This window comes from Typopeltis vanoorti, chromosome 8 (genome assembly GCF_054136105.1).
Source record: "Typopeltis vanoorti isolate ZY-2024b chromosome 8, IOZ_Tvanoo_1.0, whole genome shotgun sequence".
NCBI classification, from domain to species: Eukaryota; Metazoa; Arthropoda; class Arachnida; order Uropygi; family Thelyphonidae; genus Typopeltis; species Typopeltis vanoorti.
In genome coordinates, this window is record NC_143556.1 from 35,551,343 (window position 1) to 35,574,611 (window position 23,269).

Here is a 23,269-nt window from a genome sequence, read left to right on the forward strand (position 1 = left end):
ATATGATAAAATTAAATGATGATGATATGAATGCTGTCAAGTTTGTCGATAATTCTGCATGTCTTTTAATGAAATATATATTTCATTATAAACAAAATGTTTAATATATATGGTATTAATTATCATTAAGCAGCCAGTAGATATGGCTGGCAGCAAACTTTATGAAGTTAAATAGTATATTACTGCATTAAAATCCTTCAAAATCTGACTCTTAGTCATCTGTCTTTGCCAAGCAGTGACGCTATTGACACACACAGTCTCGTTATTATATGGTATTTGTTTGCATTAGTTTTCTGGTCCAATAAACAGTTAGTCTGATTTCTTCTCCCAGAAATTCAGGTTTTCCCTCCTGCAAACTGATCAGAACATGTGTCATTAACGAACAAAAATATGTTGGTGAGGTAGGATTAGTGGAGTGCGTATGAGAAAAGTTAGTGTAACATTAGTTGCTTCCTGCAATGAGTTGAGGTTTTTTATTATGCCTAAGAAAAGGATTAAACATTATACTCACTGTAACGAAAGTAGAGAATTTACTGTAATGTTATAATATAATAAATATAGTTTAATCCTTTATCCAAGTGTGTGCAAACAAAGTTTGCTTCTGAAAGTATCTTCAGGACTGGGGTAAAGTGGTACATCAACGGACAACTCCTTGCAAAGGTGGAGCAAGCTACCAACACTCCTATCTCAGTACCTCCCATAATGCAAAACACATCTCATTGTGGATATGTATAATGTTATGCATTATACATATCCACATTATACATACCAAAACCCACAACACATTCCCAGAATGTGTTGTGGGTTTTGGATGCATTAAGGAAAGGGCCACTACCCAGACTAGTTTTGACCTTTATTGAGGTCTCTTCAGTGTGGGCCAGGCCCAAGTGGGTACCAGGGAGAAGCATTAGCAAAGTCATCTCCTCCTATAGGAGCTGCCAAATGGTGTGCCACCTTTTTATTAAATTACTCTGGATTTAGAGAAAGATGTTGAAAGTTTATTTTTCACTTGGTCAGACTATAATAAATTTAGTTTAATCTTTTATCCAAGTGTGTGCAAACAAAGTTTGTGCCTAAAAGTATCTTCAGGACTGGGGTAAAGTGGTGCCTTAATGCATAACATTATACATATCCGCAAGGAGATGTGTTTTGCATTATGGGAGATACTGAGATAGGAGTGTTGGTAGCTTGCTCCACCTTTGCAAGGAGTTGCCCGGTGTTGTACCACTTTACCCCAGTCCTGAAGATACTTTCAGGCGCAAACTTTGTTTTCACACACTTGGATAAAGGATTAAACTAAATTTATTACTGTAATGTTATTTTATTGAATTAGTACATGTTTTGACATAAGAGTGGAAGCAATTAGCTTATTGTTTAACTTTTATAAGAGTCATTTCATGCAGTGTAATGTGTGAAATGTATTTGTTAGCAAATGTGAGTAGTTTATGGGAGAAAGGAGAGGATGGTATGAGGATATGTCAGAAATGTGTGTTTATTAACAGATAGAAGGATATGAGGTTTTGAAAGCAATCAAGATTTCTAATGAAAGATAAAAAAAGCTGACATGGCAAATAGCGACATATGCAAGAAAAAATGACACATGCAGGAAATGGTGTGGTGAAGAAGAGCATGAGAGAGAGATTTTTTTGGATGGAAAGTGGTGGTGGATGAGGGGAACACATTCCCAGAATGTGTTGTGGGTTTTGGATGCTTTAAGGAGTTTAAGGTTTGATATGATAAGTATGTTGCAATTTAAATTGGCATTCCTATGAAGAATCTGCTGATTCTATGGAGGGTTGATATAATAATAACATTACTCAACTCAGACACTCTCATTTCTTTCACACTTATATTATTATATTACTGCCATGCATTCTATCACTTCCATTCATGCAAGCAGATTCATCACAGGGATGCCCATTTAAATTGCAACATACTTATCATATCAAACCTTAAACTCCTTAATGCATCCAACAACCACAACACATTCTGGTAATGTGTTCCCCTCATCCACCACCAGTTTCCATCCATCTCTCATGCTCTTCTTCACCACACCATTACATATCTTTCAGGTATAGCCTTCCATGTTTGTAATCCCCTCTGTATCATTTCGATAAAATCCCCTCCCTAACTTAAATATCTCTGCTACATGATCTCGTTTTTGTGTCTGTTCACCAAACCATGCAGTTTACATTCTGTCAATCTTTCCTATAACCAGTATTTCATAGTCTTGATATATTGTCTTGGTCAATCATCTCTGCACACTCTTATGTTTCCACATCACAGTAAAACTTAGAAGGTTGAACAAGAGTCATTCCTAGTGACTGGGAGGATGTCTCCCCATAGCCTTTTAAGAAATGCAGGGAAATTATCGAAACTTCTTACTGAATGCCTCAATCCTCAACTCATTGTAGCATTCTCTGTTAGTAGTTATCTACCTGGATACTGAATGAAGAGAATGGTCTGGCAGTTTGGGATTTAACCAACTAAAATATATTCTGTATTGGCTTAAATCAAAGACAGTTGGTACCAGATGAAAAAGTCATGCTCGCTGGGGTATTGCCTTGTTAAACAAAGCTGTGTTATTTTCAATAGGGAAGCAGTGAAAGGTCAGCTACAAGAACAAACTCAAACACAACATCAGCATTATTCAAGATAGGCACCATAAACATAAGAAGTATCAATGGAAAAGAAGTGGAATTGGCAGAAGAGTTAGAGAAGTGCCACATGAACATTACTGGTGTTGCTGAAGCAAAGAAGACAAAAATAGGTGAGATTCATCTAAATCACAAGTACACAGGATATTATATTCAGTCAGTGATAATTAGGTAAGGAAAGAAAAGCTATAGTCTTCAATAGCATACACAAAGATAATCTTGAATTGCAGGCATTATCAGTAAGTTTTAAAAGAGGTATACCATGAGTAGACATATCGATACAAAATTAATAATGGAAAAAACTCGCGTACAAAGATTATTTAATAGTATAATTTTCGCCTGTATGTCACAGGCATCTTCAGTACATATTAAGCTCAAATTAAACAATAACTGACAATTTCAAAAAGTGCCACCTAAGTAGCTGGTGTAAGATAACTAAAAAGGTCAATAAATTTCCTTTAAAAAAAAAAAAAAATCAATGCAATAAAAAGTTAGAAAAGATTAGCTGATTTGTAAAGTACTATCTCCCATAAAGGGGAGATAGTACTATCCGATAGACGTAAGCCATTGGATCTGTTTAAGTTAGGAGAATGAAGTAGAGTTTCACATGTTTCTTTGGAGAAAGACAAAGAGTTCTTCCCAAAAGTCAGTTCCTCATGGAACGCCTTTATAAAGAAACATGTGAAACTCTACTTCATTCTCCTAACTTAAACAGATCCAATGGCTTACATCTATCCCCTTTATGGGAGATAGTACTTTACAAATCAGCTAATTTTCCTAACTTTTTATTGTATTGATTTTTTTTTTTTTTAAGGAAATTTATTGACCTTTTTAGTTATCTTACACCAGCCACTTAGGTGGTGCTTTTTGGAATTGTCAGTTATTGTTTAATTTGGGCTTAATATGTACTGAAGATGCCTGTGACATACTGGCGAAAATTATACTATTAAATAATCTTTGTACGTGAGTTTTTTCCGTTATTAATTTTGTATCTATAGGCATTATCAGATGTGTGCAAATATCAGATGATACTCATTTGTGCTATAGTCCAAAGAATGTTCTACCAAGGAAAAAGTGGAGGAATTTTTTTGTCATTAGAGAAGGCAGCAGCACAAAGAAAAAGTTGATCCTTGTTGGAGATCTGAACAGCAGAGTAGGACCAATCCTATGCTGTCATTCATGCTTCTACAGCAGAAAGATATTAATCAATTATTTTGTTAAGAGATGTAATTTTGATCAAGAATCCAAATTAGCATTAACATGGAAATTTCAGTTGAAGGAGGTGTATCAGTTTTTTTTTTCTTCCTCTCTTAATTTATTTTGTGCTAGCTCTTAACATAGTTATGTAAGCTGCTAGTAATTCCACCTGCTACATTGATTTTTTTTTCTTTGAGCAGTACTTACACACATACACTGCATCACTTACTTCAGTACTGCATGTTTAAAATAATGACATAGTGAATTTTTATATATAGCTACAAAAACAAAATCCTTTTTAATATCTCCTTTTATCAAATCACATAAAATATTCTAATTCATAACTTTGACTTTTCACTATTTGACACCATATGTAAACAATCAATTGCTTCCTTCTCACTTCTCTCTCTCAACATTCATTCAGAACAGCGAATCACTGAATATAATTTTGTCTTTAGTGTACACTGTCAGAATTAATATATCTGATTTGTCATGGTTACATACATTGACTCACATTACTATGAGTCATACTTGACTTGATTTGTTATAGCAGCCTATAAGGATTTTTGCAACTTTGATACTTTAATTTAATGATTCTCAAAATGTGGTCTACAGACTCCTGGGATCCCTGAGACCATTTTAGGGGATTTACAAGATCAAAACTGTTGTTATAATGAACTAAGGCTGTTTTTGTCATTCTCATTCTAATTTTTTATTCTCATTCTCCCTCTCTGTCATGAGTGTACACCAAACTGTACTAGTAATCATTGTATTTTTCATTGCCAGGAACTCGCAGTAAAAATAAAAATACAATAAAATAAATTCTAGTCTACTTAAGAATATCCTTGATGAATCAATCACAATTATTAATATTATTACTATGTATTTTAATATTAATGTTAATATTATTAATATTTATTAATAATATTTATCAATCATAAAGCACTTCTGCCGCATACCGATGTACAGTGGCTGTCTCAAGGGAAAGCATTTGTATGATTGTTTGAGTTGCGAGCTGAACTAACTGCTTTTTTTCTTAGAACACCATTTTTACTTAAAATAATGATTTACAGACAAACTTTTAATTCAGACTTGAGTAGTTAGTAGACATTTTTTTGAAAATGAATGAAGTGAGCCTGTCACTTCAAGGAAAACAGCTGACAGTATTTATTGCCAGTGATAAATTTCAAGCTTTCAAGTGAAAATTAGAATTTTGAAATCTTATATCTGCCACCATAAGCTTGACAGCTTCTCAATACTGAAACTTTTATGAAGAGGTTGGTGGCGATATTAACAAATGTAATTGAGTATTAACAAATGTAACAAATGAAATTGTGTAATGAAATGTGTCAATATCTAGAAGATCTGCATAACTCAGTGAACCAATATTTTGCAAATGACCAATGCATGATGTTACAAAATCATGCATAGATAAAAGATCAATTCAGAGTGCAAGATAGATTAATGGATTTTAATGTAACAGAGTACAAAAAGTTCATTAATATAGTTTCAGATTCCACATTGCAACTAACCTTTGAGAAATGACCACTTGCTGAGTTTTGGTGTAGTGTCAAAGAAGAATATCTACAATTATCTGAAAAGGCTATTAAAATAATCCTCCCTTTTCCAATGGTCCAGGGAGAGAACTTTTCAGACCACCCTCGTATATAAAGAAAATCCAGCCTCACACAGATATACGAGGATGGTCTGAAAAGTTCTCTCCCTCGACCATAGATGGCGACACAATCAGCAAGATTTTTTTTTTCTAAGTTGGTACATCTGTCATAAGCACTTGTGAAATTGCAAGTCATTCTATCAAGTAGTTTGTTTTATACATCTGTTTGAAGCAAAAGTGTTGTCTGTATCCCTTGAAATGGATAAAATTGAGTATCGAAATTGAGTATATGATTATAAAATTCTTTATAAAAGAAGGTTTAACGCCAAAAGAAATTCATTCGAAGTTCATAAAAGTTTATGGGTACTTTTCTTTTTCGTTTTCGACAATTAAGAAATGGGCTGCCAAGTTTAAATGTGGCCATACCGGCCTTGAAGTTGATCCACATGAAGGACATCCAAACAGTGTAACAACACCAGAAATCATTGATCAAGTATGGTATAATATGGTATTGGATGACTGGTGAGTCAAAGTGTGTGAAATTGCTGAGACTATAGGCATTTCAAAAGAACGTGTAGGATATATTTTGCATGAACAATTGCATATGAAAAAACTTTGCACAAGATGGGTGCCATGCTTGCTCACAGCAGATCAAAAACGCACTCGTATGAAAATCTCTGAGCGGTGCTTGGAGCATTTTAACAAGAATAAAACTGATTTTGTGTGCATTTATTACTATAGATGAGACTTGGATTCACCATTACACACGAAAATCCAAACAGCACTCAAAACAGTGGACAGAAGCTGGTTGTTCTGGCATCAGTGTTTTGGGATGCTAATGGCATTTTGTTTATTAATTATCTTGAGAAGGGTAAAACAATAACCAGGGAATATTATTCTGATCTTTTAACCAGACTAGATGAAAAATTTTGTGAGAAAAGACCTGGTTTGCGGAAGAAAAAAAATCATCTTTCATCAGGACAATCCACCTGCCCACAAAAGTGTTTTGGTAATGGGAAAATCAAGGGATCTGCACTATGAATTGTTGGAACATTCACCCTATTGCCCAGATTTGGTTCCCTCTGATTTCTATCTCTTCCCAAAACTAAAACTCTTTCTAGCTGATCAATGTTTTTCTTCGAATCAACAGGTGATTGTAGCTGTAGAGGGGTATTTTACAGATCTTACTGAGAACCACTACAGGGACAGGATAATGGTGCTGGAGCATCGCTGGAATAAGTGTATTAGTCTTAAGGGAGATTATGTTGAAAAATAAAAATTATTTTCAAATTATAAATTTGTTTTTTCATTGTTAGGCCGAGAACTTTTCAGACTACCCTCGTACTTCAACCAAAACAACATATCACAGTAGATTGAATGCAGAAACAGGTATTAGAATCCAGCTGTCCTTTATTAAGCCAGACACTAAAGAGATTTGCAAAAATGTAAAACAATACCATTCTTCTTGCTAATTTTTTGTTTTTGAAAATGTTGTTTTTCATTAAAAAATGTTATGTTAACATGTAACGGACTTATTATTGTTATTTTTTAATTAATTAATAATTTCTCAGTTTTAATTTTGATGTGGTAAATATCAATAGATATAACCCACATTAACAAAAGTCCTTTGGGATCCTTAATAATTTTTAAGGGTATAAATGGATCCTGAGATCACAAAGTTTGAGAACAGCTGCTTTCACTTTACCAGTTATTATCACTATAAAGTTAATGCAATCATTCTTCTGCTAACATTAACATGTGGCTCATTATAAGTCCAAAGAGTTTATTCAAATAAGAAATCGTATTTTTCAAAATTAATCGATAATAAAATTATTACCGCATGCATTAAAATGTTTTTCTTTAACCAAAATATCGATAGAAAACTTTGCTTTACCAGTAAATTTTGGAAAGGGAGTTGAAGTTCAGAGGACATGTTGCAGAAGTGACCAAGGTATCTCTTAGGGTTACTTGGTTATTGAACTAAAAACACTAACAACCAGACATATGTCTTTACTATGGCCATATTTTGATTACTCTGCATCCAGTCACCTGAGAAAGTGGTGGAAAGAGTACAGAGGCAAATAATTTATGGTGTTCTCCCTATGAAGTTAGATTTAAGGATTTGTGGATTGCAAAAGCTGATTAATAAGTGAAAGAGAAAGGATATGATAGAAATATTTAAGTTGCTAGAAGAATTGATGCAGAGGAAATTTTTCAGCATTTGGCTAGAGGAGATAGAACAAGGAGTACTCCCTGGAAATCGATGAGTGTCTTACTTGAAAAGTGGTGATTGAGTGGATTTGGTTGCCAGAGTCTGCTGTGAGTGCTTTGTTGGTGAATTCATTGAAGGAGAGTATGATAAATATTATATGGATAATATGGATCTCTTGTGATGAATTTTTAGACTCCATTGAGGTTCCCATCAATAATAATATGTATCTCCCCTTCATTTATTGTCCTCTTATCATAAAATATAAGCAGATTGCTGAAATAAGACTTATCATTCACATACCTGCATTGAGTATCATTAAGATTCTACATCCATCAATCCAGTCCTGTATTCTATTCCTAACCAACCTACCCATTAATCTTGATGTGATGATAGAAACATCATGTCTTAGACAATTACTTGATATCTACTAAATGGAAAACCATTTAGTAGGTATAGCGAAGTTAAGAAAGGAGACAAAATATCAGAAAAATAACAAAAAAAAAACTGGATGTGTGACTGAGCAGAAAAGAGAAAAGGATATAGTGATGTATGATGAGTCTGTGGTTAGGGCTGTGCTAGGCTAGTAAATAAAGAACAAAGCATGTTTTCTGAGAGTGAAGAGTCATGATATGACTGAGGCTATCTGCAAACAGTAAACCAAGTGATAGACATGTATTAGCCAGAACAAAACTTGAAAGGATATAATGTGGTATCAGAGAAGATATGAAAGTGTTGTTGAAGAGGCACAAAAGAAAAGCAAAAGTCACGATTGCGTGTGTGTGTGTGTGTGTCAGAAAATTACACATGGTAAATGTGTAATTTTTTACACATTTACATAGTACCATATGTCAAAATGTTGCTGTTAATATAAACATGCTGGTATACTGTACTGTTGCATACCATCCCAATAAAAGCACTGTTTATGACAGAGAATGATGGGGGAATAGGGAGAATAGGTAGCTGAGAGAGAAGGAAGTTTATCTTTAGTGGGAAACGATGTTTTTATCCTGCTTTTTACCTTCAGAATAAAAGTAACTTTCACTCTAAAAACAAAACTAAAACTAGGCATTGCTAATTTCAACAGAGGCTGTAAAATTGTCTTCTTACAAAACAAGTCAACTGGCTTGTATTGTATATGCATACAAACACTATGCAGATGCATAGTGTTTGTATGCATCTGCATAGTGTTTGAATTTGAATTGCATAATATGTGTGTGACCAACATCCCTCATCAGCAGATAGCTGAATGGTAACTGGCATCAAAGCTCTGTTCAACTCAATTTAGTAGAAGTGGTGTTTAAGGAAGAAGAAATAAAACTTTTGAAAGTGAACTGATTGATATATGAAGCTTCCTTAGATAATAAAAATTTTATATTGGAATGTTTTCAGTTATCACAGGAATTTTGGCTTTGACCAGTTTTCACAAAGTCAAGCTTAAGTGTAGTTTGTAACTTCTTTCAGTTTGAGAAAAGCATGGGATAAATGTTAATAGTCTTTGCAATAATTTACGTACATCATTTAAAATTAACTCATCACTAAACTTTCATTATCTCACATTTATGGTTTAAATACATTACTCAGATCATTATTTGAATGAATTGATAGATTGTTCAAGTTTGAATTGTTTAAATGATAATTTACATTATTGACATTACAAGGAGGAATACCTAATTGCTTGTATAATCTCTGCTTTTATATCCCAGTGTTTTTACTTCTAGGAAATTGCATTTAATTTATTGAACCAGTTCAGCACATAAAAGAAAAAAGTCACACCCTAACTAATGTCTTTTTAATTACACTTAGTACTATAAATGGCACTTAGAAGACTAATTGTCTTTTGATGGAGTTAAGTTTATCTATTCATTCTTGCCTTGTGCATATGATTAAAACTGCATGAGAAAGATTTTTGTACATTAGAAGCAGTTAACTTTTAACTTTTGAGTTGTAAGTCAGCAGTTAGAATTGAAGGAAGTACAGGAAGATGGTTTAATGTTAAATCTGGTGTGAGACAAGGATGTGGATTATCCCCTCTGTTATTCATTATCTATATGGATCACATTATGAAGGAAAGTGGTATTAAAAATGATATCAAAATTGGAGGTGTTAATGTCAGCGCTTTGCTTTATGCGGATGATGTTATACTTCTAAATAAATCCGCTACAAGTCTGCAAGATTCTCTGACTAAATTGAATAGCTGTTGTAATAGATATGGTATGAAGGTCAGCAATAAAAAGACAAAGACAATGAAAATAGGCAGAATCATTGAAAATGTCAACTGTGTTGTGAATGGAGAACCTGTGGAACAAGTGAAACATTTCAGTTACTTAGGCACGATTTTTACTGAAGATGGTAAATTAAATATAGAAATAGACAACAGAATCAGCAAAGCTGGTATGGTGGGAAGTCAATTGAATAAATTCATATGGAATAAGAGAGAAATTAGTAGGAACACTAAATTAGCTGTATACAAGACAGTGTTCAAACCAGTTTTAACTTATGGATCTGAGAGCTGGGTCAGAAGTAAAACACTTGACCAAAGACTAGAGACCGCAGATATGAGAGTCCTGAGAAAGATTAGAGGCGTGAACAGATGGCATCAATGGCAATATCATATTAAAAATGAGGATATTAGGAAAGAACTTGACATTGTCAGCATCCAGGAATGCGTTAGCAGAGCTAATCTCAGGTGGTATGGTCATTTAAATAGAATGGGAGAGGAAAGATTAGCAAAACAAGTGTTCTCTGCCAGGTTGGCAGGAAAACGACCCAGAGGAAGACCAAGATATAGGTGGATTGATACGGTACAAAGTGCCTTAGACGATAGAAATATAAGATCTGATAATGTTGGAGTCTTGACAAGTAACAGACTGATTTGGAGGAAAATTGTAGATAGGAAATTAGTAATGATATAATTTTTTTCATGTAGTACTATCACATCCTGTACACCCCTTGAGGGTACATGGCAGGAATTGGATGATGATGAAGTTTTAAAAAAAGATACAGAGCAATGATAATTAGATAGTACTTGACAAAAAATTAGTGATTTTAAGATACCAATGTGCCTGCCAGTTTATAGATATTTTTTAAGTAAAATATGAAATTAATTTCCTTGTTCCTTATATAGATGCATAAGGAACTTGGTTCTTTTGCTTATATATTATATTTTCTAAATAGTGAATGAAATTTAGAAAATACATAACTTATTGAATGCAAAACCTTTTCTTTTATATGTATATAATTTTGTAATTTTTTTTTTTTTTTTTCATTTAAGCATGCAGTAGCTGTTGCATCAGGATTTAGAAATTCTGGAATAACAGTAGGCAACACGGGTAGAATAACCGTTGTAAGTACCTTTTGTGATATTGTTTTCTTCTAAAAATATTATTTTTTGTTTGCCAGTCTAAAATGAGAAAAAAATTATAAACACAAATTTGAATTTTTTTTTTTTTTTTTAATGTGAAGTGTTCATTTTGTTGTGCATACATTTAAGTGATCTGCATGTTGAAATGCAATGCTTGTTTGGTATTGACTGCATCATTAATGAAAACTTGTTAGTAAACTTGTTATTCATCAGTCATATATACTGATTCCCAAAAGAGTGTTTTACTTTTAAAACAGCATGTTTTTAAGCTGATTGTTCACACTTAGATTGAGAGAAAAATTGCTTACTTGCTTTTGTGATAATTCATGAACCCATCAAAGCAATAAAATATGGTTCCTGAATACTTTCAGGAACCATATTTTCTCAGAGTGATATATTTCCATATCAGAAATTACTTGGACCCTTTTTTCATGTTTATCACTGATAAACACTCCAATATGACAGAAACAGTTTAGGTGTAAGTATAAAAAACATAATTAAAGACTTAATTCTGTATGTTAGTCAAGTAAATATTAGTTTAATATCCAACGTTTTACTGACTGATATCTGTCAGCATTTTCAAAGGAATACACTGGGAAGCAATAGAAAGTAACAAAAACTGGGAAACTAACCGACAATTCTAAAAAATTAAATAAAGTTATAACTGTGCATGATACAATGATATAATACACGTATCGCAAGCACGTTTTATTTGTTGAGATATTTAATGTAATTTTCATGTAAGTTCATTTCTTTTTGGTTAAATGATCTGATTAGAGTTTTCCATATATCTGGTAAGATTAGGCCTTGATTCTTATTTAAGTTACCTGTTGAACGGGCGACTGTAGCAGCTTCTTTAAATGTTCTGGAATGGTAATTGTCTTCTATGTAGGGCATATGACTCATATCCCATTCAATATTATGGTTGGTAGAGGCAAAGTGTAAAGAAAGGCCTGATGTATCCTGTCTGTTATTCCTTACATAGCCTATGTGTTCTTTCTTTCTTGTATTTGTTAGTGCCATATCCAGAAAATTAGCTCTTCTTCTAAAACCATATAATATCAGAGTAACCTTCAAACCCGTTGAGACAATTCAAAAGTTTATAAGATCACCGAAAGATAGCCATCCTTTCTACAAATACTCCGGAGTTTATTCATACCTTGTTCTTGCGGTATTAATTACATCGGACAGGCATATAGAAGTTTTGATACAAGATAGCAAAATCTAAATATATTTTGCTATTTGAATTTCCTTGAATCATTTCTGTCATATGAATCTGTCAATAAGCTTGATATCTGCCATGTGTCTCTGAAGTATAGGTAGTGATAACATCCTTTGAGTGAAAAAACTTCAGCTCAAAACCATCAAGGAGCATTCATAAGGAATTTTGAACTGAAGACCAGTTATCTAGTCTCTGCAGAGGTGGCAGTTTCCTTCTGCAAAACACACATCCTAGCACAAGGATTACAAAGATAGGATTGATCATCTCATCACTGTCAAAATGATAAGATGGTTAATCCTATCTTCTTTTCTTAATAAAGTTTATAAAAAAGTTACTTAACAATAATGAATCATTTTGTCTAATATGACAAGGAAGTGGAGATGTGAAATTTATTTTAATTTCAATAAGTAGAGCAAGTGGTCTGCCTGGTGCAAGACCACTGCTCTATTTATTAGAGGCCTAAAGTGGCTTGAAAAAGTTCCATGTTTGGTCTTCATAAAAAATAAATACAAAAAATAAGCAAAAATACACATGTGCATGTGTGTGTTTAAAATGTAGAAAGGCTAGGTATTTGAACCATTTGACATTCTTGAAAAGGTGTCGCGACAACAATGTTATACCAAAATTTCTTCCCCAAAAACAACTTTTTAAGTCAAAAAAAAGCTAATATCGTTTACTTCAATACAGCATTCACTCTACTTAGAGAAAGAATTTGTCATTCAAGATTCATACTCAATCAAATAGACTCCCAATGCTATGACTTATTCACAGACATTTCTAATATCCTAGATGAAGAAACCTTGGCAACTTTTGGACAACATGATTCAAAAAAGATATACAAAAACTTTCAATCAAAGTAAAAAGACACAAATTAAAAATTTAATGCACTATATGATAATCACATAAACTCCAAACCTTCCCTACCTGACAACCAAGTTATTGTGAACCAATCTAATCACATCTTAACAAAACCAGAGATTTCTATTCTCAAAAAATGATTCAATTTTGCCTTGAAACCAACTACTATTCCAAAAATGGACTTTATCTGCAACTTAGAGAAAGCCTTTTCATTATTTCCACACACAATAGCCAATGACTTACGATTAAAAAGCAGTGTAATCCTCTCTGCTCCCTCAAGATATTCTCACATCAAATCTAGCACAATGGAAAGAAAAGTATTACTGAAATTAAGGAATAACAAAGAAATCATTATACTGAGAGCAGACAAGCGCAACAACACTGTCATCTTAAATAGTACGGAATATGAGGAAAAGATCAATAATATATTATCGGACACATCTGTCTATGTTGTTCTTAACACAGATCCTACTCACAAAAACCATCTTGATACCAATGAACTATTATGTGATATGACTAACTGGCCTATGGACTTAATCAAAAAACTAAAATCTATGCATCCGTTAACTCCAAGACTATATGGTGTTCCAAAATTCCATAAAGAAGGCACACCATTACATCCAATAGTGGATGGTATTCATTCCCCTACTTACAGACTATCAAAATATCTAGCCAAAATGTTACAAGAACACATTCACAACACGGATTCTTATATCAAGAACTCCCAACATTTCTTGTAGAAATTAAAAAACATCAGTTTCTCTGAAGATAATATTATGGCTAGCCTGGATGTCACATCTCTGTTCACAAATATCCCAGTTTCAGAAGTCATTGACATCTTAAAAAATTTGTTCCCACACAACATTGACAAGTTGTTCAAGCATTGCTTAACTTCAAATTATTTTACATGGCAAAAAACCTACTACAAACAACTCACTGGGTTAGCCATGGGTAGCCCTCTCTCTCCTTCTTGTGCCGACCTATTCTTAGAAAATCTAGAAACTCAAATTTTATCCCAAATTACCCCAAAACCAACTACATGGTTTAGGTATGTTGACGACATCTTCATCATTTGGAATCACAAAAAAGAAGAATTAATAGATTATCTAAACAAAATTAATTGCTTCCACAACACCATCAAGTTCACATTGGAACTATAAAAAGATAATAAACTTCCATTCCTAGACATCCTTATTAAGAAATAAACTGACAAGAGCATCAACTTGTCAGTATATAGAAAACCTATTAACACTGGACGCTACCTCCATTTCAACTCATCTCACCACATATCCCAGAAACTCAGCATTATCCATATGCTCAAAAAAAAAGCTATAAAGTGTACCACAGACCCTGGCAACCTACAAGAAGAATTAATGAAAATATCCAAAGATCTATCCCTGAATGGCTACCCTACAAGAATCATCAACAAGATTCTATTTAGTGACATACCGCAAAGACAACAAAATGAAACCCAATACATCAGCTCTATAAGAATCCCATTTGTTAGTGCCATATCCAGAAAATTAGCTCTTCTTCTAAAACCATATAATATCAGAGTAACCTTCAAACCCGTTGAGACTATTCAAAAGTTTATAAGATCACCGAAAGATAGCCATCCTTTCTACAAAATAAGAAGTGTCTCATTGTGATTATATGAAAATATAATCACAATGAGAAATAGCTTCTAAAGATATACATCACATTTTTTTTAATCAGTAACTTTGTGTTAAGCTACTTATACTGATATACCTTTCCTATTTCTACTGAACAAAGATTGGATCTGAAAACCGAATCACAACAAGTGACACTAAACTGGACAGAATTGTTTGGACTCTCCAGGAACAGACAGAAGTGGAAAGAGTTCATTTGGCCTCATCATCATCCACATAGATGATGGAAGAGAGAAGAGAAAAAAACCTTTCTTTGGAGCATGATCATGAAAAGTAAGAATCTATGGAACATTGGTTCTCCCAATACTCCTCTATGGAAGTGAATGCTGAAGAAAATTATTAACTAGTGAAATGCTTTAGCTAAGAAGATTACTTGGAGTATCTCTGCTGGATAGACTAAGAAACGAAGACATAAGGAAACGACCAAAACAAGAAAATACAATAATTAACGAAATCCAAGAAAGAAGATTGCAATGATTTGGCCATGTGACCAGAATGGGAACAGAAACATTACCAACTGAAGCCCTGTATACAACGATGGAAGGTAAAAGTTCCAAAGGGCAGCCCAGAATTAGATAGACAAAATAAAAGAGGACCTGAAAACCAAATCGCAACAAGTGACACCAAACTGGACAGAATTATTTGAACTCTTCAGGGACAGATAGAAGTGGAAAGAGTTCGTTTGGCCTCATCATCATCCACATAGATGATGGAAGAGAGAAGAAGACCTTTCCTTGGAACATGATCATATTTTTCCTATTTTTCATTTCACAAAAACTGTACATCACTGTTTTGGATGCTGTTGTGTTATAGGTTTAGCTGAAATGTAGAATAATAATGGATACTATTTCTGCTGAAGAGTGCTGGAAGTATCTGTAGAAAGTACACAACAATTGAGAAACCAACTGGCTAGTGAAGAATCTCTGAGAAAGTTGTCATCAGTTAGTTGAACTTCCCTCCTTTGAGAAAAACTAAAGAAAGTTTACTTAAAGTACTGCTCTTCAAATGGGATAGCAATATTTTAAGTTTGTGCAGATTTGAGATTTGTTCAAAAGTAAGTAGCTGGAATGTGAAAAATAATAACATAATATTTTAATGAAAAAGGGTGCCAAGATTTTTTGGAGCCTGAAGATGCTGTAGAGGTTTTGTGTTTGTGCCTAGAAAGGCTAGATGTGTATGATGAGTAACTAGAGATAAGGTAATATATAGTAGTAAATGTAATATTTAATAAAATATAGCAGCAGATCTTCATAGGCATGCTGCTGTGTTAAAAGAAATTCACTATAGAAGACTATTCACTCTAACTGTTCCTTTGTTACCTACTAGTTTGCTATAGTGAAAGTTGAATATATGGCCTTTGGTACTGCATTAGTTAAAGACCATATATTCACTTTTCATTCATTTATTATTATTTATTTATTTTTGTATAATCTCTGGGCTCAGTGGACAGTCACCAAATACTCAGTTTAATCAGGAATTGCTGCATACCAACAGTATTGATGTTACTAATTCAAAAAGAAAAAACACATTTTTTCAGTCTGCAAATATGAGATAATATTTTCCTTTCTTTAGTTTTTCTTAGTTTTCATTACAGTAGATTAGATGCCATTATTGCAGTGCAAGTTAGTGGTTTGATATTTTTTAAAATCAGATAGGTCGATGTTTTTGAACATCAAATCATTTTTGCTGATGAAGATATGAATGGATTAGATGAACCATTTTTAGAGAGATACTAGCTGAGATAAGTTTTGTGTAGGAGTCCAAAATGCCAGATTTTGTCAAATGCTTTAGATAGGTCTAGGAAAACAGCTCCTGTGCACTGGCGCCAGTTATAGCTAGTGGTGATGTATTCCATAATTCTGTGGATTTGCTGTGTAGTACTATGATGTTGCTGAAAACCAAACTGTTCTTTAGGGAGGATGTTTAGGTCATTTACTGAGGTTTGGAGTTGTGAGAGGATGACCTCTGTAACCTTACCCAGGTTGGAGATAAGACTGATTGGACAATAATTTTGTGGTAGGTGTGGGTCCTTGCCTGGCTTATGTATAGGGATTACATCAGCTAGTTTCCAGGTGGAAGGAAAATATAGTGAAATCTTAAGATTGCATTTATTATAATGATCAGGTGCACTACAGCTTTTCGAGGCAACAGCTTGATCACCCTGTTTGAGATGCTGTCTGGTCCAGCAGCTTTTTTGTTCTTTAAGTTTTTAATAATATTATCAGGGGTGATACTAAGGTTGAAGTAATGCAGAACTCATATTTTCATATACATGTAGCCAAAAGGTGTCGCACTTTATTATTAAAATACTCTGGATTAGAGAAAGTTGTTGGAAGTTTTTCCACTTGGTTGTACTATAAATTAAAGATACCAAGAAAGTATATACTTGGTTTAATCCTTTATCCAAGTGTAAGCAAACAAAGTTTGCACCTGAACTATTTTCAGGACTGGTGCAACTCGTATATTTAAGTTAATGACTTCACTTCACTTGCCTTAGTATCCCATAATGCAAAGCACATATCCTTACGGGTATGTATAATGCTATACATTATGGGACGAGACCTCAATAAAGGTCGAAACCGGTCTGGGGAGTGATCCTTCCCATACACCAGATTATGGGATACTAAGGCAAGTTATGTGAAGTCATTAACTTCAATATATGAGTTGCTCCACTCCTGAAAATAGTTCAGGCATAAGACTTTGTTTGCTTACACTTGGATAACGGATTAAACCAAGTATATAATTTCTTGGTATCTTTAATTTATAGTATAACCAAGTGGAAAAACTTCCAACTACACCAGACTGTGTCACATGCTTGTTGTACTTATGCTATTTGGTAGTGTTTTCATATTAAAGAAGTGTTTTTGAATTATCTCATATAATGTATTTTCATAGTAAATTCTCTTAAAGTAATATATTACTTTTTTAATTATTATAATTATTATATTACTTTATTATAATTCGATTAATTAAATTAATTAGTTCTTAAAATTTATTGGAATTCATGTATTCAATTAGTCTTTGTACTTACCAAAAGATATTTATGTATGCATGCGAGACTGTGAATTTATAATTATAACATGATTTTTTAAGATGAGGGGGAAAAAAAATCATTGCAACAATCAATATTTTTTAAAATAATGATTGTTGCAAAATTTAATGAATATCACTTTTAATCTGGGGACTACAAGTTCTGTTCTTATCATTCTTCCCCCCCCCCCCCAGCTTAGATGTCCATTAAAAATGCAATGAAACATTTAAAACATTATTAAAAACAATAATCATCATTGTGTTTTCTTACTTCATTACTTCATTACATTTTTAATTCAGATTATTTTCTCCTGTTTTCACTTAACAAAGAAATTTTGAAGAACTCGCTCCCTTTCCTGTATATACCAGTCACATGTCTTCCCTCAGGCTGTCTATCCTTCACTGTTTACCGCAAGCCTACACATATACCTGCCAATATATACATGCTAACTCATATCACCACCCTTAAAAAAAATGGAGTCATTAACACCCTCAAAAACAGAGCTATAACAATTTGCTCTAATGAACAAGCTCTTAAATAAGAATTAAAAATTATTAGCAATACATTTATAAATAATGGCTATAGCAAAAAAACTATTAATAAAGTACTTCATAAAACTTCAAAAAAAAATAATATATCATCATCATCATCATCAAATTCCTGCCATGTACTCTTAAGGGGTGTACAGGATATGATAGTACTACATGAAAAAAATTACATCATTATTAATTTCCTATCTACAATTTTCCTCCAAATCAGTCTTGTCTGTTACTCCAACATTATCAGATCTTATATTTCTATAGTCTAAGGCACTTTGTACCATATCAATCCACCTATATCTTGGTCTTCCTCTGTGTCGTTTTGCTGCCAACTTGGCAGAGAACACTTGTTTTGCTAATCTTTCCTCGCCCATTCTGTTAAAGTGATTTTTTTAATTATTGGTTAAATATGTATCCTGAAACCAATAAATTCTTTCCCTCCTCTACCTAGCTTTTAGTTCAGTGGAAAGGACACACAGCAGTCCATGGTGTACTCCTCCTGATATGTAAATTGAAAGCAAAATGACAATTTCTCATGTCTCACCACACGAGCAAATTAATAATAAGATAATGTGTCCCTGTATGTTGTAAACATGTTAGGCTATCAACATTCATATTTTATTGACAGTTCTTTTCCATAATAGGCAATTCGAAGCACACATTCTTTAGAAGTCCCATTATCAGATCATGGACATTTGCTTGTATCATCTGAGGTAAGGACTAAAGTTTTGACTATACTGTCATATATTTTATTTTAGAATATAATTTTGAATATTGAGTATATATTTTTATATATAAATTTGAATATAATACCACTATATGGATCACAATGTGATCCATATAGATAATGAATAACAGAGGGGATAACATACATCCTTGTCTGACACCAGATTTAACATTAAACCATCTTCATGTACTTCCTTCAATTCTAACTGCTGACTTATAACTCAAATAAAGACTAAGTATTGCTTGATATAATTCTCCATTGACACCATATAACTGTAGCGTATTGAATAGCTTCTCTCTTGACACCTTGTCATATACCTTTTCCAGATCGACAAAACTTAAATACAGATCTCTGTTATATTCCCATGCTTTCTCAACTATTTGTCATAAAGTGAAGATCTGATCCTGACAGCCTCTATTTGGCCTGAATCCAGCTTGTTCTTCACCAAGCTTTTCTTCCACAATTCTTCTCAACCGTTTCTCAAGCATACTTGCATAGATCTTGCCAGGAACACTCAGTAGGGAAATACCGCTGTAATTCTCACATTCAGTTTTATTTCCCTTTTTATATATGGGTACTATGAGAGGTCTCCAGTCATCTGGAATTCGTCTTCTCTCTCTCTCTCTCTGTCTCCAGGCCTTCTGAACTATGCAGTGCAGCCACTGTAAGACTTTTATACCTCCATACTTGAGCATTTCTGGCCGAATATCATCTACTCCTGCTGCCTTTGCACATTTCAGGCTTTTGATGGCTTTTTTTTTTACTTCAAGTATGGATGGATATGTATTCCTGATTGCATGTCTGTTGAGTTTTTTTACCACTGTGCTGTCATCACTGCTTGTTTCATTTAGCAATTTTTTGAAGTAATTACTCCATACTTCAAGGACATCTTTTTCTCCTGTTTTCATGTCACCTTTATCATCTCTAATTCCTTTTACAGCACTCTTTCCTCCATTTCTGAACTTCTTCAACAACCTCCAGAATATTTTGTCACCTTCTTGATATTTATTTTCTATGTTCTTACCAAAGTCCTCCCATGACTTGTTTAGCTACTTTTACACAGTGCTTAGCTTTCTTACATTTGTCTCTGTATTCTCTAAGATCACAAGCTGACTTATTTGCCAGGAACTTTTGGTATGCTTTCTTCTTTTCCTTCATTGCCTCTTTAACTTCCTGTGTCCACCATGGAGTTCTGAGTTTTCTATTCTTACAGACAACCTCACCACATGCTTCTCTGGCTGATACAGTGTTTTCTTCAGGGCTTGCCACCGAATCTCCAAGATTTGGTTCCTGTTCTCAAACTCTTTCATTTTTTTCTTCAATCATGTTTGTGTATTTTAGTCTTCAGTTCACATCTGAGAGCACTCAACTTTTATTCGCTTTAAAACTTTCTTACATGTTATTCTTTTCAGTATGAAATTCAATTTTATCCTGCTCAAGACTAAATGGTGATCACTTCCAATTTCTATCAACAATGACATAGTCAATGAGACTTTTCTTATTCCTTGCCTCTTCTCTCCATCTAAATTTGTGCACATTTTTATGTTGGAACGTTGTGTTAGTAATAACCAGTCCATGTCCTGAGCAGAAATCCAACAGGTATTTGCCATGATTATTATCCTTTTCTCTTTTCTCTAAATTTTTCCAAAATGTTTTTGTATGTCTGACAATCATTTCTTACTCTGCTATTTAGATCCCCAACAAGGACCAACTTTTCCTTTTTCATTGTGTCAGTTGCTTTCTCTAAAGCCTAAAAAAATTCTTCTATTTCTACCATAGTAGAACCTTTTGTGGGGCTATAGGCACAAATAAGTCTCATTGTCCAGTTCCCCCTGATATTTGCTCACATCATTCTACTTGAGACTGCCTGCCATTCAGGAAGACTAGCCTCGTATTTAGTGTTGAATACTATGGCTACTCCTTCTTTTTCCATGACTGTCATTGCCTGAATATAACATTTTGTATTTATTGCTCAGAAAGATCTACATTGTTAATTTCCTTAACATTATGTGAACTGTTCTTCTCAAAAGCAGTAAGAGGATTGTGGATTGATTTAGCACTATTTGGAAAAGTGGGACTGTGTTATGAAAAATAATACTAAAAGCTTGTACATTATTATGGCATTATTAAAATTTCTAAATTTGAAATTGCATTGTGAAACTTTTGATTTAATAAAAACTTAGATCTTGATGATTTTTTTTTTTTTTTTCACTTATTAGTATATACAGTACATTGTGGAAAGAGCAAATGAAAAGATGTTGGAAAACCTAAAAAGAATAGAAAGGTCAGTGTTATAATTATCATACTAAACAATTAATAACTACAGTAATATTAATTCATTTGCACTTGGTTAGTCTGTAGCTAATCTGCACAACATAGATTAATTCTTAACTAATACTAAATTTTTGTGGAAAGGCTTATATGCTGGTTAAACATGATAACTAAATACTTGAGGAATTGACAGCATACACTAGAAGTATAAATTAAATCAACTTTAATATATACTTTCCAATATTTCGGCAACGTCACGTTGCCATCTTCATGGGAACTTAAGATAAAGACACGTGCACGCAAGTACTACGTAACAGCAAATGAGAAACGAAGCGAGGAAGCTACCATTTTCCTAAAGTCCTGATGGTGTTCCCTGGCGGACTATGTTAGGTGTTCTTGGCGTTTTGGGCTGAAGTTCTGATATATGTTTCCCAAATTTGGAGCAGTCTCATGCATCCAAATTTGTTGATTTGGATGCATGAGACTGCTTGAATTGAACTTGCTGCAGTGTATTACTGTGGTTTTCTTCCACCTTATTCTGTGACGAGTATCCAGAGCATGGTCTGCAAGCCCAGAGTGGCTGTACTGTGAAATCGGATGTAGTTCTTGTGTTCTGAGATTCTGATATTTGCTGTCCTGCTTGTTTGGCCAAAGTAGGACAATTTACAGCTGCAAGGGACCTGGTATACACCAGGTAGATCTGGGGGAAGTGGTTGGTCTTTAGTGGAGCGGATAAGAGATGATAATTTTCTATAAGGTCTGTAACAAGAGGTCAAATCATGTTTTTTTAGAATTTTGTTGATTTTTTCTGAGGTGCCTTAGATGTAGGGAATGATGATGGATTTAGAGTAATCTTTTTTGTGAGGGGGGGTATTGTGGATAACTGGTTTTAGTATTTTTTTGGGGGGTAGCCATTGGCTGAGAAAGTGTTAAAGATGTGATTTAGTTCAGTGGTTAGGGCTTGGTCATTTGAACAGATTAGTTTTGCCCTGTTGAATAGTGTCTTAATAACTCCATATTGTTGTGGGGGGAGGTTATTTTCTTGTTACTTAGTTAAAGTAATATTTTTTATTTCATTACTAGAACTCTGCCTAGTGGAATTTTTGTTGATATTACTTAATCAGCTTATACCTTGCTAAGTACAGTAAATTTTATTAATTAAACCTTAGTAACCTTTCTTGCATGCTTAGTGTTTTTCATCTATTCCAAAGTAGCTGACAGGAATTAGTTAGTCTTTCAGCTTGTATGTATGCAAGGATTATCGTCTTTATGCAAAATTAGAATGGTAGAAAAGCTTGTGCTGGCAGTACCTATTTTGTTTATGCAATGGTTTTAATTCACAATGCAAAAATAATAAGAAAATGATTAATTTTTATTTGCTTATATAATGACTGGTGTTATAACCAGCTTCTTTAGTGAAAAAAAAAACAGTTTGTTATAGTATGCAAACAACAACAATTAGTTAATAGTGGCAACCAATTAAAATTATAACAGACAACACAAAGAAATAGTCCTTATTAACATAGTCTGTTGTTGGATACAGAGAGATTTTTCTTCAAGTGTCAACCCCCCCCCCCCTAGAAGGAGGTTGGCAACCATGTCATGGAACCTTTTTCTTTCTTTTGCTGCTCTGGAACATTTATGATAATTCAAGCCAGTCCAGTCCTTAATGTCTTCAAACCACATTCTCCTGGGTCTACCTCTCCTTCTTTGTCCATCCAATTTTCCTTCTAATATTAATTTCTGAATGCCTTCTTGTCTAGTTAGATGTCCAAAATATTTAAGTTTTCACTCTTTAATTATTTTCATGAATGTTCTTTTCATTTTTGCTTTCTTTAAAACATCTTCGTTTTTCATTTTCTCTGTCCATGGTATTTTTAACATTCTTCTGATGGTCCACATTTCGAAA

General features: G+C 33.6%; 1 protein-coding gene across 1 annotated transcript in view; it reads left to right on the plus strand.

Annotated features, from left to right (window-relative positions):
• The window catches only part of LOC150103928 (tRNA wybutosine-synthesizing protein 3 homolog), a 54,840-nt gene that overhangs the window by 22,441 nt on the left and 9,130 nt on the right, over positions 1-23,269 (plus strand). Inside the window, exons 4-6 of the mRNA XM_090397013.1 lie at positions 10,953-11,024; positions 19,007-19,075; positions 21,309-21,373. Of these exons, the coding sequence (XP_090253139.1) occupies positions 10,953-11,024; positions 19,007-19,075; positions 21,309-21,373 (206 nt within the window). The remainder of the gene's footprint in view (positions 1-10,952; positions 11,025-19,006; positions 19,076-21,308; positions 21,374-23,269) is intronic.